Here is a 16,228-nt window from a genome sequence, read left to right on the forward strand (position 1 = left end):
ATCTACACTCAATAGTCTAAAAAGAAGGAATGTTTTTTTGTATAAGAAAATTTGATGGTGTGTGCCATACCCCATCTCTATTATCAGCTGACACAAATTTAGATTTAGTTGCGAGAACGCGACAAATCGGGAATTTCAGGAAATATCACTGATATTTTCTTTAAAAATCATATTGAGAATTCTCTTCTATCCACTTTTTTTTATAAAATGTTCTCAATTATCCAACTGAGAGCTACGTCAAATGACAAAAACCTGAAAAACTCAGCGTATGCTGGTAATAAAGCTGCTATTTCCTTATACAATATAATACGTATAATTTTTCTTTCAAAACAACTCATCAGCCAAATTCTTTAAATGGGATGTTTGTCATATCAATCATATGTATCAATGTTCAAGGCCAAGGCTAAGTAGTCCAATGAGCAAATGATAGGATGTCTCTGACTTGAAAAATCTTTGATAGGATATCATTGACCTGAGAAATCTTTGACCCAGGAAGGTCATCGTCGTCATTGCAGGAAATTTGATGCATCATCGATAGAGCATCGCCGCGGGTTAGTTTGTATAAAACCTGCGTCTAGGATCACATACCATTATGGCTCAGTTTGTCAAAATTGTTAAAACTCTTTACGGAAAAACCGACGATGAACAAGAGGTGTATAAATTCACAATCGAAAGTAAAAATGGTCTCGTTCTGGAGTTAATCAATTATGGTGCTATTGTCGTAGCAATCAAGTGTCCAGACAAGTACAGTTAACATAATTAAAGAACACTGTCTTGAAAATAGTTAACAATGTTCATAATTTCCTTTTTTTCCCCTTTGCATTTTATGTTTTGGTTTAGTAAACTTTTGCTTGCGTTTTGCTTAGATATGGTAAAATTGATGACATCACGTTGGGATTTGATGATTTGAAAGGTATTGAAGGATAAATCTCCAACATGACAAGAATTCATTTGTAACATTATGTGTACTATATTCACCTCATTCCAATGATAAACAGAACAGGATTTGCTTTTCTCCATCATTTCAATGGTACCTATAAATCTTTTTAATTAATATCAGGCTACCTTCATCAAAATAACCATTATTTTGGTGTAACTGTTGGTCGAGTTGCCAATAGAATATTGAATGGTCAGTTTGAGATTGATGGCTTGACTTATAAAGTACCAGTAAATCATCCACCTTATTGTAATCATGGTGGTTGGAAAGGATTTGATAAGGTTTGTTCATACTTCATACTATTTAACTTTATATTTCTTAATCAATTCAATAAAATCGTTACTATTTTAGTATATATGGGACTATCAAATGAACGAGAATTCGGTAACTTTCAGTCGAATCAGTGAAGATGGTGAGGAAGGATTTCCCGGAAACTTGAAGATTGAAGTAACCTATGGACTAAAAGAAAACCACGAAATTCACTTTGATATCACTGCAAGTACTGATAAGCCAACATTAATCAATATCCTAAATCATTCATACTTCAACTTAGCTGGACAGGTAAAATATTTTTCATCATAAAATACGTACGCACTAAGGACCATCAAAACCGAACCCGGTTAATTATATTGCGCATGCGTAGTATTTCGTAGGACTTGATAAATGCTAACGATGTAGGCTTTTAGATGAGAAATGACCAGTGAATTTTTTCATTTCGCCAATGGATACTTGTGGTTAGGAGGGGATAAGACGATTTTAAAACTTCTTGTTGTAGACGGATAAAGATATTTTAGACCACGTAGCGCAAATCACAGCGAAGAAATATCTCCAATCAAACATACATAATGGCCCTACAGGTACAGGACAAAAACAAGAGTGATACTATACTTGGGTTATAATGGTGTTTGTACATATGAATATGGAACATATTGACGTTATTCTCGTGAATACTTCTTTTACTTTGCATGTTTTAGGAGAAATAATTGAGGTTAAAGACAACATCCCATTTGATTTCACAACTCCAAAAACAATTGGCTGTGATATAAAGAAATGCCCTAACGAAGGTTATGATCACAACTATTGCGTTAACAGTCCAGGTGACATTAATCAACTACAGGTCAGGTACTATGCCTTTAATACAGATTAACGGTTACGTTAAATGATCTATTTTGAAACATGGATGTTCGTTACAAAATATTTTCTCTTGCAGAGTAGTTGATCCAAAATCTGGACGTGGAATAGAAGTGTACACCACCCAACCAGGGGTACAGCTTTATACAGCGAACGGTTTTGATGGCAAACTTGCAGGAAAACTTGGGATAGCTTATCCTAAATACGGGGTTTTGCTTAGAGACACAAAACTGGCCTGATGCTATACATCACGTACGTGTGATTCCTTGGAATAGCATTTATTGCTATATATGGAAATAAACCTTGAAACTACTTTTTTTTCAGGAAAATTTCCCCAATTCGATTCTACGACCTGGAGAGACCTACCATCACAAAACTATATACAAGTTGATCGTTATCTAACAAAATGCTTTCTCATTTAAACTCGTATTAAGAGCAACTTTTCGAACAAGAGGAGTATCGTTGTTGATTTTATTGATTTGAATAAAATAATACGTCGTTAAAGAGTTAATAAAAGGATTTAAGGAATGTAAATTTAAAAGTAAAGCAAAATAGTATTCTCTTTTTCATTTATATGTGTGTATTGTCGCAATGTTGTCAAGCTCTCCAGTACCTATAGAGATTCTTTTAAGACCTCTGAAGCGTATTTTTCAGTCAGAAAAGCATCAAAATCAAGAATAACTTATTGGGTGTGTCTAACGTGACAGTCTTCAAGAGATTATGTCTAAAATACAACTAACGTGTTTTTCGCACATGCTATTGTTTTATCAAAACTGTTGGAAAAATACTGGCCTGTACACAGAAATGTATCAGAAACAGGATTCTTAAACAATCACCATAGTAACAACCCAAAGAAATATATATATATATATATATATAATATGAAGTATACGGTATATGTATGGGCTCTTGAAACACACATATTATGTGCTCAACAACTATAGAATGCCTTTACTTCATGTAGCATATTGTTTGAATTCTTACTCGTTTATTGCGTTTTGACGCACGTACAGAAATTGTCTCCAGCAATTGAGTAATGTCGTCAGTTATCAAGTATAGTTCGCAATTGATTGTTTTTCAACACTAACCAGTGAAAATGAAATTGTAAAAAGTTTTCGAACGAATTCTGCCATAACACTTTAAGATGACATTAAATATTCCCTAACAACCTAAATTCATCTTCATTAACGCAAATTGTTTTGCCTGAATTTGATGATATTATTGGATATGACGTCGTGCTCACCATAGCAACAGTACTCGTTGACGGTGCTACCACTGATCTGAATCCAAGACCAGAACCAGAGCCCGACTCTGACACAGTGGCATTTTGTGAATCCACTCCTGATCCACTTCCAGATAAGCCTGATCCCTGGCTTTTCAAACTCTTTGCTGCCTCTTTATGAACAAGAAAATAGCCATCTGCACATGCGCAACTACGCCCACCTGGATTTGGCAAACACAAGTTGGAACAGCCTCCGTTATCTTCTTTACATTTGTGGGAAACTGAATAAAGACAAAGGGCAAAATGTGTAATTGCTAAGGATAACTTTTGTTACAAGAATACTTGGAGGACAAAACTATAACAAAAGCTACTGACACTTGCATTAAAATCCAGCATACGAATACATGAGCATGTTTGGTGTACTCAAACCATTCGAAATTATTCATTATTTTTGTGAATGCAAGTGTACTATAAATCTATATTTCGTTTTATAATTGAGTGATTTCACATTGAGCAAGAAGATTTCACTCTCATATTGTGTTGTTTTGCAAACTGCATTTGCAAAAAATAGTTTGTTCACTCACCAATGTCTGGTTCTTTGACAACTTTAATACCATAGAGGGAACCAGTTGTACCAGGAAAACTCTTGATCGCTGGCTCCAATCTAAAATTCCCTGTATCGTAGTATTGTATTGTTCGTGTAGTCCAATCCGTCCATATTAAATATTGACCAAATGATGAAATACCAAATGGATAGCTAAATGAGCAGTCATGAAACGACTTGTATATGGTTTTTTATTTTCTCATTTTAATTAGAAATGGCTTCAAATCGAACATGCAATGAACAGGGCAATTTCCAGGTCAAAATTTGTATGAAATTTCGCGCACATTTAGAGACGCTGTCTGTGATAGTAACCTAGCCATACAGTCAGTCACTCGGTTAGTGATAGTAACCTAGCCATACAGTCAGTCACTCGGTCAGTGATACTAACCTAGCCATACAGTCAGTCACTCGGTCAGTGATAGTAACCTGGACATACAGTCAGTCACTCAGTCAGTGATAGTAACCTAGCCATACAGTCAGTCACTCGGTCAGTGATACTAACCTAGCCATACAGTCAGTCACTCGGTCAGTGATAGTAACCTAGCCATACAGTCAGTCACTCAGTCAGTGACAGTAACCTAGCCATACAGTCAGTCACTCGGTTAGTGATAGTAACCTGGACATACAGTCAGTCACTCGGTCAGTGATACTAACCTAGCAGCGGGGAACACAACCTTAGATTTTCCATCGTCAAGATTTGCACAAGAAATTGAACCAAATAAAGCATTGGTCCAACAAAGCATCTTCTGTTTTTTATCTAGTGTAAGACCATTTGGCAGACCAATTTCTTGCTGAATAAATATACGTCGACTCCCCCCGTCCATATTGGCAATCTCGATCTTTGGAGCCGCTCGATTCCAATCTGCCCAATACATCGTTCTATACAAGATAAAGTGTAATAATTTAAAAAAGCTTCATAATTTTAGAAAGTTTGAGATCTTAAGAAATATGCATACCCTTTCTCTGGATGTACCACTATGGATCTTGGATTGATAAGACGCGAGGAAAAAAGAATTTTTTTGTCATTACCGTCAAGTTTTGATACTGCGATTAAATCAAAGGCGGAGTCGGTCCAGTAGAGATTTCCACCAATATAATCGACAGCAATACCTGATTACGAATAAGTCTTAAACATTAAACTACTTAAATAAAATGCTACCTATCGCCATAAAATTGAAGACAGGTTTTCAACTAGTCCCAATCGTTTAACGCAGGGTAGTAAGTTAAAATGCAGGACTTTTGCAGGCGTCTGGTAGTAGTATTTCGTTTCATGCAAGTATAGAAAATGTTTTTCAATTCGCAAATATACATTTTACATTCCCGGAGCTGGTTGTGCACGAAGCCTAGATAGCGTTATCCATTGGATAGCAAGTTTTTTTAAAATTTTACAAAACCTTTTAAAAACCAAAGGTTTCCAAGGTTCGAACTAAGCAATCACTGAAATAAAATATTGTTTCGAAGATTACAAAACTTCTTTGTCTTAAGAAAAATGTAAACACCTTTTTGCAAGTTTGAAAATTTTTCCTATCCAATGGATAAGGTGCAACCGTCTCCTGTAATACCTTCGTTTAAATGGTCAGGGACAAATTCAAGTTGCATTTATTAGATTTACTTTAACGTCAGAAATATTTTGTCCAAAAGAATGGCATTCCATTGTTAAAAAGATCAGGAGCAAAAATAACATCCTTATCGCTATTATTTTTTGCAACACACACCTTCAGGACTAGAAAGACCTTCAGAGATTATCTTCTCGGTACCAGTACCATTAAAAAAGACGCGCCATATGGCTTTGCGTGCAACGTCAGTAAAATAAATCATCTTGTTGACGTAATGAAAATCCATGGCAACCAGTAAACCAAGTGACGTCTGTAATAAAACACCAACACTTTGTTGCGTTGGTGGCAAAGACAACCGTTGCATTGTACTGCCTCGCGTAAAAACAATGAATTCATTGTCAACTATGAAAAAATAAAACGAGAAGGAAAGAAAAATTCAAAAATACACATTATGGTGTACACAAAAAAAATTTTTGGTTTCGTTTTGCACACAAAAAAAATTTCAATATTGTCAAAACATTATTTTTCCAAGATAAAACAACTCAATTTCTCACCCCATTGACAGCGATCTCCTGAATAACCCTTGCGACATGAACATAGCGAGCCCACACATTTTCCACCATTTAAACAATGAGCACAAACGGCTAAAACGAAAATAAGTTCACGTCGATATTTTCTATTGTTATATTTAGTGTGTACACTGTTTTGACACTGAAGTATTTTGAGTCTGAACTGAACTACTTTGTGTCTAAATTGTTTTTTAATTGAGCCATTTCTTGTCTAAACCATATTGAGATGTGGGCTCATGATAAAGTGGTAGAGCCCCCCCCCCCTTCATGCATCTCAATAAAATAGAAACAAACTTACGCTCACAGTCGACACCATTCCATCGGTAAGTTCTTGCACATGCGCAGAGATAACTTCCCGGTGTATTGACACATCGCTGATTGGATGAACAATTAACCAATGAAACGTTTTCGCATTCGTTCACATCTATAAAAAAAGTTCACAAACATCAAAAAAAGCAACACTAAAACAGTGGACAAATTAAAACATAATATTACTATACGTTAGATTTATAATACAGTATTGAATAAAATATTTTTAGGAAGTAAAACTATCAATCATACCCACGCAAATATATCCATTTCCAAGGAATCCCTGTAAACATTCACATTGTTTATTGTCATCCACATCAGCTTTACATACTCCATTCCTATGACATTTTCGACCACCGCAACTTCCGTCGCCTGAATAAAATATAAAAGGTTTTTTTCAATGTCACACCATGTTTTCCTATTTCATATAAGGGCGAAAGAACGATTAAAAAACTGCCTAACTAGTAGCTTTTATGAAACATGAAGAATTAATACTCATAAAGAAAAGTCACAGTTATATACGCACTAGCTTGGTTACAAACACATGCAGCTTATAAAAAACAACAACACAACTTTGTACAAGACAATGTTGCGTACTTCTACAGGTAAATCCATCGCCAATATATCCAGCTAAACAATAACAAACATATGATCCTTTTGTATTCACACATCTTGCGTTCTTGCTACAATTATGTCTTCCAGTCTTGCATTCGTTGTAGTCTATAAGAGTAGTGATCACTTTGTTCATTATAAACGACCAATACATCATTGGATAGCAAAAGGTTTAACTAATGACTAACCTACCTTGACACTCTTGCTCATCACCATAGTAACCTGAGTTACACTCACACATTGGTGATCCGCCAATGACAACACACTTAGAATTTAAGTTACATGAAACACCTTCACAGGGATCAATATCTACATGGGATTACAATGAGAGATCAATATCTACATGTGAGTACAATGAGAGATCAATATCTACATGGGAGTACAATGAGAGATCAATATCTACATGGGAGTACAATGAGAGATCAATATCTACATGGGATTACAATGAGAGATCAATATCTACATGGGAGTACAATGAGAGATCAATATCTACATGTGAGTACAATGAGAGATCAATATCTACATGGGAGTACAATGAGAGATCAATATCTACATGTGAGTACAATTTGAGATCAATATCTACATGTGAGTACAATGAGAGATCAATATCTACATGGGAGTACAATGAGAGATCAATATCTACATGTGAGTACAATGAGAGATCAATATCTACATGTGAGTACAATGAGAGATCAATATCTACATGGGAGTACAATGAGAGATCAATATCTACATGGGAGTACAATGAGAGGAACAAATCTCTAAGTAATCTTTTTAAAGACTAGAGGATAAAATAATGTCAAGATTTTCACCAAAAATATCAATAATAAATAGCATTTATCAATGGTCTCTTAATGAGAGGGATGGACTATATATTAAAAGGAAAATACGATAAAAAACATCTTATTATGAATGAGGTGCTAGTAGAATCATAAATATATATTTCGATGGATAAAGTAGAATAAAACATGATCTATATATCTTTTGATAAGAGAAGGGGGAGTATGACAAAGAAATTTTTTTTCAAACATTGCCACAGAAATCAAACTAACATTCACATTGACGACCATTGCCAATGTAACCCTGTTCGCAGGTACATATAAACGAACCAATCGTGTTATCACATGTTGCCAAAGAAGAACAATTAGCTGAGCCTTCACTACATTCATCTTTGTCTGAAATTGAGTAAAAATATTTTAACGCACACTGTTCACATCATAACACACAACAATAAAGTGTTAGTGTTAATGGTTAGTGTTAATTACGACAACCAACGATTATTGACGACAACTAACGACATTGACAACAACCAACGATTATTGACGACAACCAACGATTATTGACGACAACCAACGATTATTAACGACAACCAACGACTGCTGACTAAAGTAAACGATTATTGACGACAACCAACGACTGCTGATTAAAGTAAACGATTATTGACGACAACCAACGACTGCTGATTAAAGTAAACGATTATTGACGACAACCAACGACTGCTGATTAAAGTAAACGATTATTGACGACAACCAACGACTGCTGATTAAAGTAAACGATTATTGACGACAACCAACGACTGCTGATTAAAGTAAACGATTATTGACGACAACCAACGACTGCTGATTAAAGTAAACGATTATTGACGACAACCAACGACTGCTGATTAAAGTAAACGATTATTGACGACAACCAACGACTGCTGACTAAAGTAAACGATTACTTATTGATGAACAAAATTTTTCTGTCACTCACCTTGGCAAGATAACCCGTTTCCTTCGTAACCATTTTGCAACGACATGTGGGAATTACACCACTTCTATCACAATATGCGTTGGTGTCACAATTATTACCATAGCAGCCGGGTGACGGAGTAGTAGCTACTACGGCTAAGAAAGCAACATAAATGTTACAGCCTTATACGAAAGAATGTACCGATAGTTATAATTGCAAGGTTAATTATCCTTTTAAATCAAAAGAAAATTAAGATTCGTTTATGATTTTCAATATTGCTAATGATAAATTATTGAAACAAAGATGGATATTTTACCTGTGCAATTATTGCCATTGAAACGATAACCATTACGGCACTGACATACTCCATCAATGCATTCTTGTGTAAAATCACACTGTCCACTATCTTTAGTGCAAATAACGCCCGACCCAGAAATTGCTAAATACACAACACATCAAAAACGTTGAGCGCTCAAACGAGTTCACGTGATAGCAGTTAGAAGTCTGATTGGACAATAAAACTTACAATCTAGTATACACGTTGTACCATTTCCTGTATAACCATCACTACAAATGCAAACGTATGAGCCAACAGTGTTAACGCAGTTAGCGTTAACTGAACACTGGTCAATATCAAGTACACATTCGTTTGCATCTAGTAAAAATCATTTCTACAATAAGCAGGATAACACAACTGGAGTATTTTAAACTCTGAAGTGAGAAGATGATACATGAACTCAACCTTCGCAACTTTCTCCATCGCCAATATAACCAACATTACAATCGCAAACATCGACATTATCTTTAGTGACGCACTGAGCAAAAGAATGACATTTTCTTGCTTCATCACCGCATCTTTCATGATCTGAGAGAAGAAAAGAAAGACATACGTACATTAAATGCAAAGAAATTTTTGATGAAAAAATTCTGACACCTTTAAGACACTCATTGCCATGTTTAGTGAAGCCATTGCTACATTCACAAATGTAAGATCCAAGAGTGTTTATGCAGATAGAATTAGATGGACATTCGGTGATGTTTAATACACATTCTTCAACATCTAAAAGGAAAAACAAAGAAATATGTGTGAATGAGGAAATAGTATCCGTGTTGAGAACTGACATGAAGTGTGTGAGATTAAATATAATATGACCAATTAGATTACAGAACTACTGCAATCTGACCAATTAGATTACAGAACTACAAGTATGGAGATTGCTCAGTTTCAAACACAGAGCTAAAAAACAAGAAGTGATTTTTGATCATAATATCCGAGAGTCATGATGAATAGGTGCACAAGAATAAAAACACGTCTATTTTTTAGACGCCTAGAGACTTTGTGAAATATTTGAAATACTGAACTGGAATACAATCATTTTCCAAGATTTGACCTCAGTCATGGCGAAGCCTGTTCAAAGATAGAGGGGCAGGTAGGGGGTCAGAATAGCACAAGAACATACTCTAGGTGTGACACCAAGCTATACCTAATGAACTGCTCGTCTGTGGAAAAAGTGGGGGTTGGAGGGCATAGATTTTCGCTTTAAAAGTTCAGTGAAGTGTAATAACTTACCACGACATGAGTAGCCATCACCAAGGTAACCAATGTTACATTGACAAAATTCCACCTCATTTTTAACAATACATCTTGCATCAGGATGACACATTCGCCTTTCATCACCACAAGTATCTGAGAAAAAAAACTCAATTCACATGCGATAAAGTATATAAAACAAGACACTTTAAAAATCTACCCAACATTTTTCATTTACCATTTTCCTCCATCTTGGCTTTTATGGCGAAATTTACCAACAACTTTCGACGATCGTAGAATACCCTAGCATCGCTAACTATCATTTTAGAACTTTTAATATTCTCGCAACCTTGTACCTCGTCGAATTGCAAAACTTCCCCAACGTCCATTTTGAATTTCTTTGTACCAACGTTAAATGAAGTATCATAATAACCACGTATTACACCAAGTTTATCATATCTGTACGTATGAACATAGTCTTTTAACTTTATAAATTTCTCTGAACCTAAGACAGGCATCTTTCCTTCCAAATATACTTCAAACATTAAAACACTCTCGTTATTCTTTCCACGCATCGTCTCACGAACACTCACAGATTCGCCTGGAAAATAAACAAAAGTTAAACAAAAAAAAACCCAATAAAAAGTACCATGCTTTAAATGGCCAGCAAGCTTCATATGAATCATAACAATTCATTACAATTGTCGGTTTAAAAATCGCTTACAAAAACAAGTTTTTAATCAACTCCGTTGAACGTGTGTGGCTACAAATTCGTTTTTCAGACAGATTAAGTCTAAACACAGATTAGACTTAATCTGTCTGAAAAGATTCCATAGTTCACACTCTACAAACGCAAGCAATTTTTCACACCTGTGCTGAATGAAACTTGCGATCGTCGTACGTAGCTCCATCCAAGGAAACTGAAGGCATGTTTTCTAGTGAGTGAAGGTTGCGCAAACAAGAAAAGAAATGTTGAAACGGAGGGGGTGAACACTCGAAGATACTTGCTCAGGGTTGGTGGGACTGGGTCGAGTGCAATGTACGTGGTTTCAGTCACAACATCACTGAATACGTTTATGGTGATTCCGTCTAAAGAAATTCCATTTATCATTCCAGTTAAGTTGCCGATCATAAAAACACTTATTCCTGAAACAAAAGAAAAAAGAAAAAATTCAAACTTACTTTGTCAATAATAGAGATGCTATTATGATTAATAATTGCTATAAACAAACACGTGATTTTATATCACATCATTAAAGTTTCAATATGATATCACTTTAGGTGAAGAAACTAGACTGGAGTATATAAGACCTCAAGTTTCAACGTCAGATCACTCTGATGAAGACACTAGACTTCAGTATATAAGAACTCAAGATTCAACATCAGATCACTTCTGATGAAGACACTAGACTGGAGTATATAAGAACTAAAGATTCAACGTCAGATCACTCCTGATGAAGACACTAAACTGGAGTATATAAGAACTAATGATTCAACATTAGATCACTTCTGATGAAGACACTAGACTGGAGTAGATAAAGACTCAAGATTCAACATCAGATCACTTCTGATGAAGACACTAGATTGGAGTAGATAAAGACTAAAGATTCAACAACAGATCACTTCTGATGAAGACACTAGACTTCAGTATATAAGAACTCAAGATTCAACATCAGATCACTTCTGATGAAGACACTAGACTGGAGTAGATAAAGACTCAAGATTCAACATCAGATCACTTCTGATGAAGACACTAGACTGGAGTAGATAAAAACTTAAGATTCAACATCAGATCACTTCTGATGAAGACACTAGACTGGAGTAGATAAAGACTCAACATTCAAAGTCAGATCACTCCTGATGAAGACACTAGACTTCAGTATATAAGAACTCAAGATTCAACGTCAGATCACTCCTGATGAAGACACTAGACTGGAGTAGATAAAAACTTAAGATTCAACATCAGATCACTTCTGATAAAGACACTAGACTGGAGTAGATAAAAACTTAAGATTCAACATCAGATCACTTCTGATAAAGACACTAGACTGGAGTAGATAAAGACTCAAGATTCAACATCAGATCACTCCTGATGAAGACACTAGACTTCAGTATATAAGAACTCAAGATTCAACGTCAGATCACTCCTGATGAAGACACTAGACTGGAGTATATAAAAACTCAAGTTTCAACGTCACATCACTCCTGATGAAGACACTAGACTTCAGTACATAAGAACTCAAGATTCAACGTCAGATCACTCCTGATGAAGACACTAGACTGGAGTATATAAGAACTCAAGATTCAACGTCAGATCACTCCTGATGAAGACACTAGACTTCAGTACATAAGAACTCAAGATTCAACGTCACATCACTCCTGATGAAGACACTAGACAGGAGTATATAAAGACTGAAGTTTCAACATCGCACCATTCATGTTGAAGACACTACACTGATGTATATAAGAACTCGTGTCTCAAGGTTGATCATTCCACTCTTTGTAAACTAACTATCATTACAGATGAGAAACACAATACATACCAGCTTTTAAACATGCCTGGCCATTTCCTTGGTAACCTGATTTGCATACACAACATTCCTTTGTAGTGTTCTTGCATTGAGCATGCTCGTCACAATGCGTGTCCCCACATGTCTCTGTAAAAAACGAAATGTTTAAAGACATAATTTAAGTCATGAATTGGTAAAAATTTTCTCACTGACTTTGTAAATTTCTTTTCTCTCGATGTTTTACAAGACTATCATGATGGATCTGAAAAAAGCAACACAATATTCAAAATATAATATGATAAGACGATCTTAGTTCCATAAAAGTCATTTTGACTGATTCCGTTGCCTCGTTGAAATAATGTACGAACACAAACAGTGGCGTAGCCAGCCGGCTAATTTGGTCGTGCTATGTAAATTTAAGACCATTATTATTATTCATTTCTTTAGAAATCTATTGTTTTTACAGTAAGTGAACACAGAAAAATTTACATAGCACGACCAAACTTGCGGGCTGGCTACGCTCCTGAACACAAATCATTTACTATTCAAAGAATTTGAGTAGGTAGCTAAAAGAATCTTCATTCATAGTGGGTATAATTCGAGGTTAAAGTAAATAATGTCAAGGTAAACTATAGCTCAGCAAATGGAATTTTGCAATAAATTTCGGTATTTGAACATCGTCACAATAGATCGTAACGTCATTCATGAACATCTGACCATCACAGAGCAAGAAATTTAAGTTATGTTTTTAACAAAACTTTAGGTTTTAGTACTTTAGGTTTAGTTCATTATAGGTAGATTTATGATTTTTAAAGGAGAATTATTGGTCCGTTCACATCCATTTAAATATTATATCAATATTTTCCTTTATCTACAGATAATTTTTTTGAACTGCAGTTTTATAAAAATTGGCCACGAAACAAATGTCGTTCAAGCAATACATACAACTACTCCGTACAGTAAAACGTTGTAAATTACTCATATAAAAAGCATTCCATTACAGTGATAAACAAGCCGCACACGCATGATTTATTTTCACGCAAATCAAACTTAAATTAAAAATTAAAACTCGTTAAAAAATATAACTGCCAGAAAAGGTCACACTAAAATGGAGACAAAGTCATGCTATTATTGATTAATGATTACGCAATGATCATTTGGCTCATGTCTCCAGACTAACGCACAACTAACAAACAATTACAAGTCATTACCCACAATCTATGCAATGAATTTATACAAATAAAATTATATGCCAGAAAGAGAAGCTTTTATAACTGTTAAGGTTAACACCGTCGTATTTAATTCCTTAAGTGCTTTGATTCATTGGAGATAATAGTTAAAGATAAACATCAACAGAGGTACTTGAGCACAAAGTTCATTCAAATCCCCATGGGGTCTAAAATCACTCAAGATGTATTATGAAAATTTTTTTCTAGATTGATGGAATGACAAACAGACATTCCAAAACTCTTTCGCTCGTAAACGACACAATAATAATTTAAGAAACATAAAAACATATTGGATAGCCTTAGTTGGAGATGAGCCAAGACAAATATTGTAGTAATTAGCCGCCATGATTAGCGTATTTTTGATTGAACTGAGTGAGACTGAGCAGACAAAAAACGCCAGTAAACTGATTTCACAAACTAACTATTTTTAGACTAACAGAAAATATAAACAAACAGAAAATATAAACGGAAAAATTGAAACGGAAACTATTACTTTACTCAATCAAATCACGAAACGTTTTTTTTACTTGAAAATAACTCACTCCAGTATTTCTTAACTTTGAATGCGAAGGTCAGACGCGCAAGGTCATCTAGCAATTCAAAGAAAAGTCCGTACGTGTTTTTTACTTTTGGTCTCTTGACTACGCAACAGGTCATCTCCAAAGAGTTATCAAATGCAGCTGCGCATGTTATGCTAATTATTTTCGCGCACTGCGCGTTTTGCGCCAAATTTATAGTTGGTGTAAAAATAACAATATGTTCACGGGTTATATTCCTATACAATATATAGCTTTCTTATCGATACAAACATAATTATCCATCACATTTTGATCTAAAGACAGCAAAAGACCACACATACATTTTATTTACCACAACACTTCCACACACAGAAGGTTTGAGTCATTATGTAGTCAAAGTATTTGAATTGTCAAAGGTGCCTTTTTTTCAGTTGGCATTTTCGACTGACATAAATTAACCAATAAAACCAGTAACGAGCTCCTATTTATTAGTAATCTCGATACTGCTACATCCGTAATCAAGAAGTGCATTTTCACAAGACTACCATGCGACAGCTTAAAAGGATAATCCTTAGGAAGGTTTAACTTTTTATAAAACTTTTTTTACTCATTGGGCGATGAACTCTTACTAATAATAAACCATTATTACTCATAATCATTCATTAAAGATAAATGAACGCAGCTTAAAGTAATTATTTATGCACAGCAGTGTTTGCATCGCAAATAATGATGCACACAATGTAGCATTCCTTGTAGTTTCGATCCCGAAGCGTGCCTACTATGAAACTTGCTACAATTGACCGTGAATTACACACACAAATCATTTGTGGTTTAAAACCAGTATTCATGTCATATTCATGTCTCAATCGACACTATGCATGGAAGTTCACTCAATGTCACGAGCTTCCATTGGCACGCGTGTTCGAAGGTCAAAATGACAACAAAAAAAAACAACGGTAATAAGAATTGGCACTAAAAATAAGAATACTTCTGAGGTGTTATAAGCTCATATTAACATTATTCATGAATTTTGTTTTGAAACACATCTATTCATTATACAAAATCAACGCAAGGGCTAACATATAAAAACATTAATACTTGAAGGTTTTTCCAGCAGCTATTACAAATGCTTAAAGTTATCACAAATATGACTTACTTTGATTATACCTAAACAGTGATGGTGCATTACCAGTTTTTGTGTCAATGTTGTCAAAAATTATACAAGTACTTCAAATATGTAATGCGCATCATCTTTGAACACAACACATATTATAAAGATTGTAAAAACTTACGTCTTTACGCAAAAGAGCCTCTTCTTCACTGAAGTCGACGGCAGTTGAGAGTTGAGAATGACTTCCAGGGAGCGATCTTCTTTTCCAAGATCTCTTGTTTAACTGGAGTCCATTGCTATCCAAAGCAATGAACGCACAGAGGACAAACAGCAAGAACATGGTCGTACACAGATGAACGCACAACACAATCGAGTTGACAATGTTATGAAAACGCGTGCCATTGCGTGGTATATCACATTAAAAATCACGCGCGTACACCATACAATAGCTCTCTTGTTTAACCAAGTTGTAGTAATGATTCCAATGATGATTGATCCACTGCAGACGATGTCAGAATCCAGAAGAAGATACCATTAGTTTATGGTTGAATTAGTAATCCTACAAAACTCTCGAAAAATACAAAGAATTAGTTAACAACTTGACAGTAATTTAATTTCACATTCTACGTAGTTGCTACAATATAGAGGAAATTTCATT

General features: G+C 35.0%; 2 protein-coding genes and 1 long non-coding RNA gene across 3 annotated transcripts; 1 reads left to right on the forward strand and 2 right to left on the reverse strand.

The window, feature by feature from the left end:
* The first annotated feature begins 275 nt into the window (after positions 1-275).
* On the forward strand, positions 276-2,641 carry LOC124441270 (galactose mutarotase-like). The gene is given in 9 exon segments (XM_046991722.1): positions 276-744; positions 867-913; positions 1,061-1,218; positions 1,289-1,498; positions 1,713-1,794; positions 1,912-2,059; positions 2,148-2,276; positions 2,278-2,320; positions 2,393-2,641. Coding segments are annotated over 9 exon segments (1,047 nt in total). The 5' UTR covers positions 276-592; the 3' UTR covers positions 2,471-2,641.
* On the reverse strand, positions 951-1,758 carry LOC124441272. The gene is made up of 2 exons (XR_006946929.1): positions 1,529-1,758; positions 951-1,396 (listed from the first exon to the last, which is right to left on the reverse strand). It is a non-coding gene; the product is annotated as an uncharacterized LOC124441272 (long non-coding RNA).
* LOC124441271 (nidogen-2-like) lies at positions 2,526-16,094 on the reverse strand. Its single transcript, XM_046991723.1, is given in 23 exon segments — positions 2,526-3,571; positions 3,875-4,047; positions 4,549-4,773; positions 4,851-5,004; positions 5,610-5,852; positions 6,005-6,094; positions 6,318-6,443; positions 6,581-6,700; positions 6,926-7,048; positions 7,133-7,249; positions 7,993-8,016; positions 8,019-8,115; positions 8,693-8,826; positions 8,988-9,110; positions 9,198-9,326; positions 9,414-9,536; positions 9,606-9,731; positions 10,242-10,358; positions 10,441-10,803; positions 11,073-11,348; positions 12,746-12,859; positions 12,926-12,974; positions 15,752-16,094. Coding segments are annotated over 23 exon segments (3,558 nt in total). The 5' UTR covers positions 15,911-16,094; the 3' UTR covers positions 2,526-3,218.
* Between the last annotated feature and the right edge of the window lie 134 nt (positions 16,095-16,228).

Source organism: Xenia sp. Carnegie-2017, unplaced genomic scaffold (genome assembly GCF_021976095.1).
Source record: "Xenia sp. Carnegie-2017 unplaced genomic scaffold, XeniaSp_v1 HiC_scaffold_20, whole genome shotgun sequence".
Taxonomy (NCBI): Eukaryota; Metazoa; Cnidaria; class Anthozoa; order Malacalcyonacea; family Xeniidae; genus Xenia; species Xenia sp. Carnegie-2017.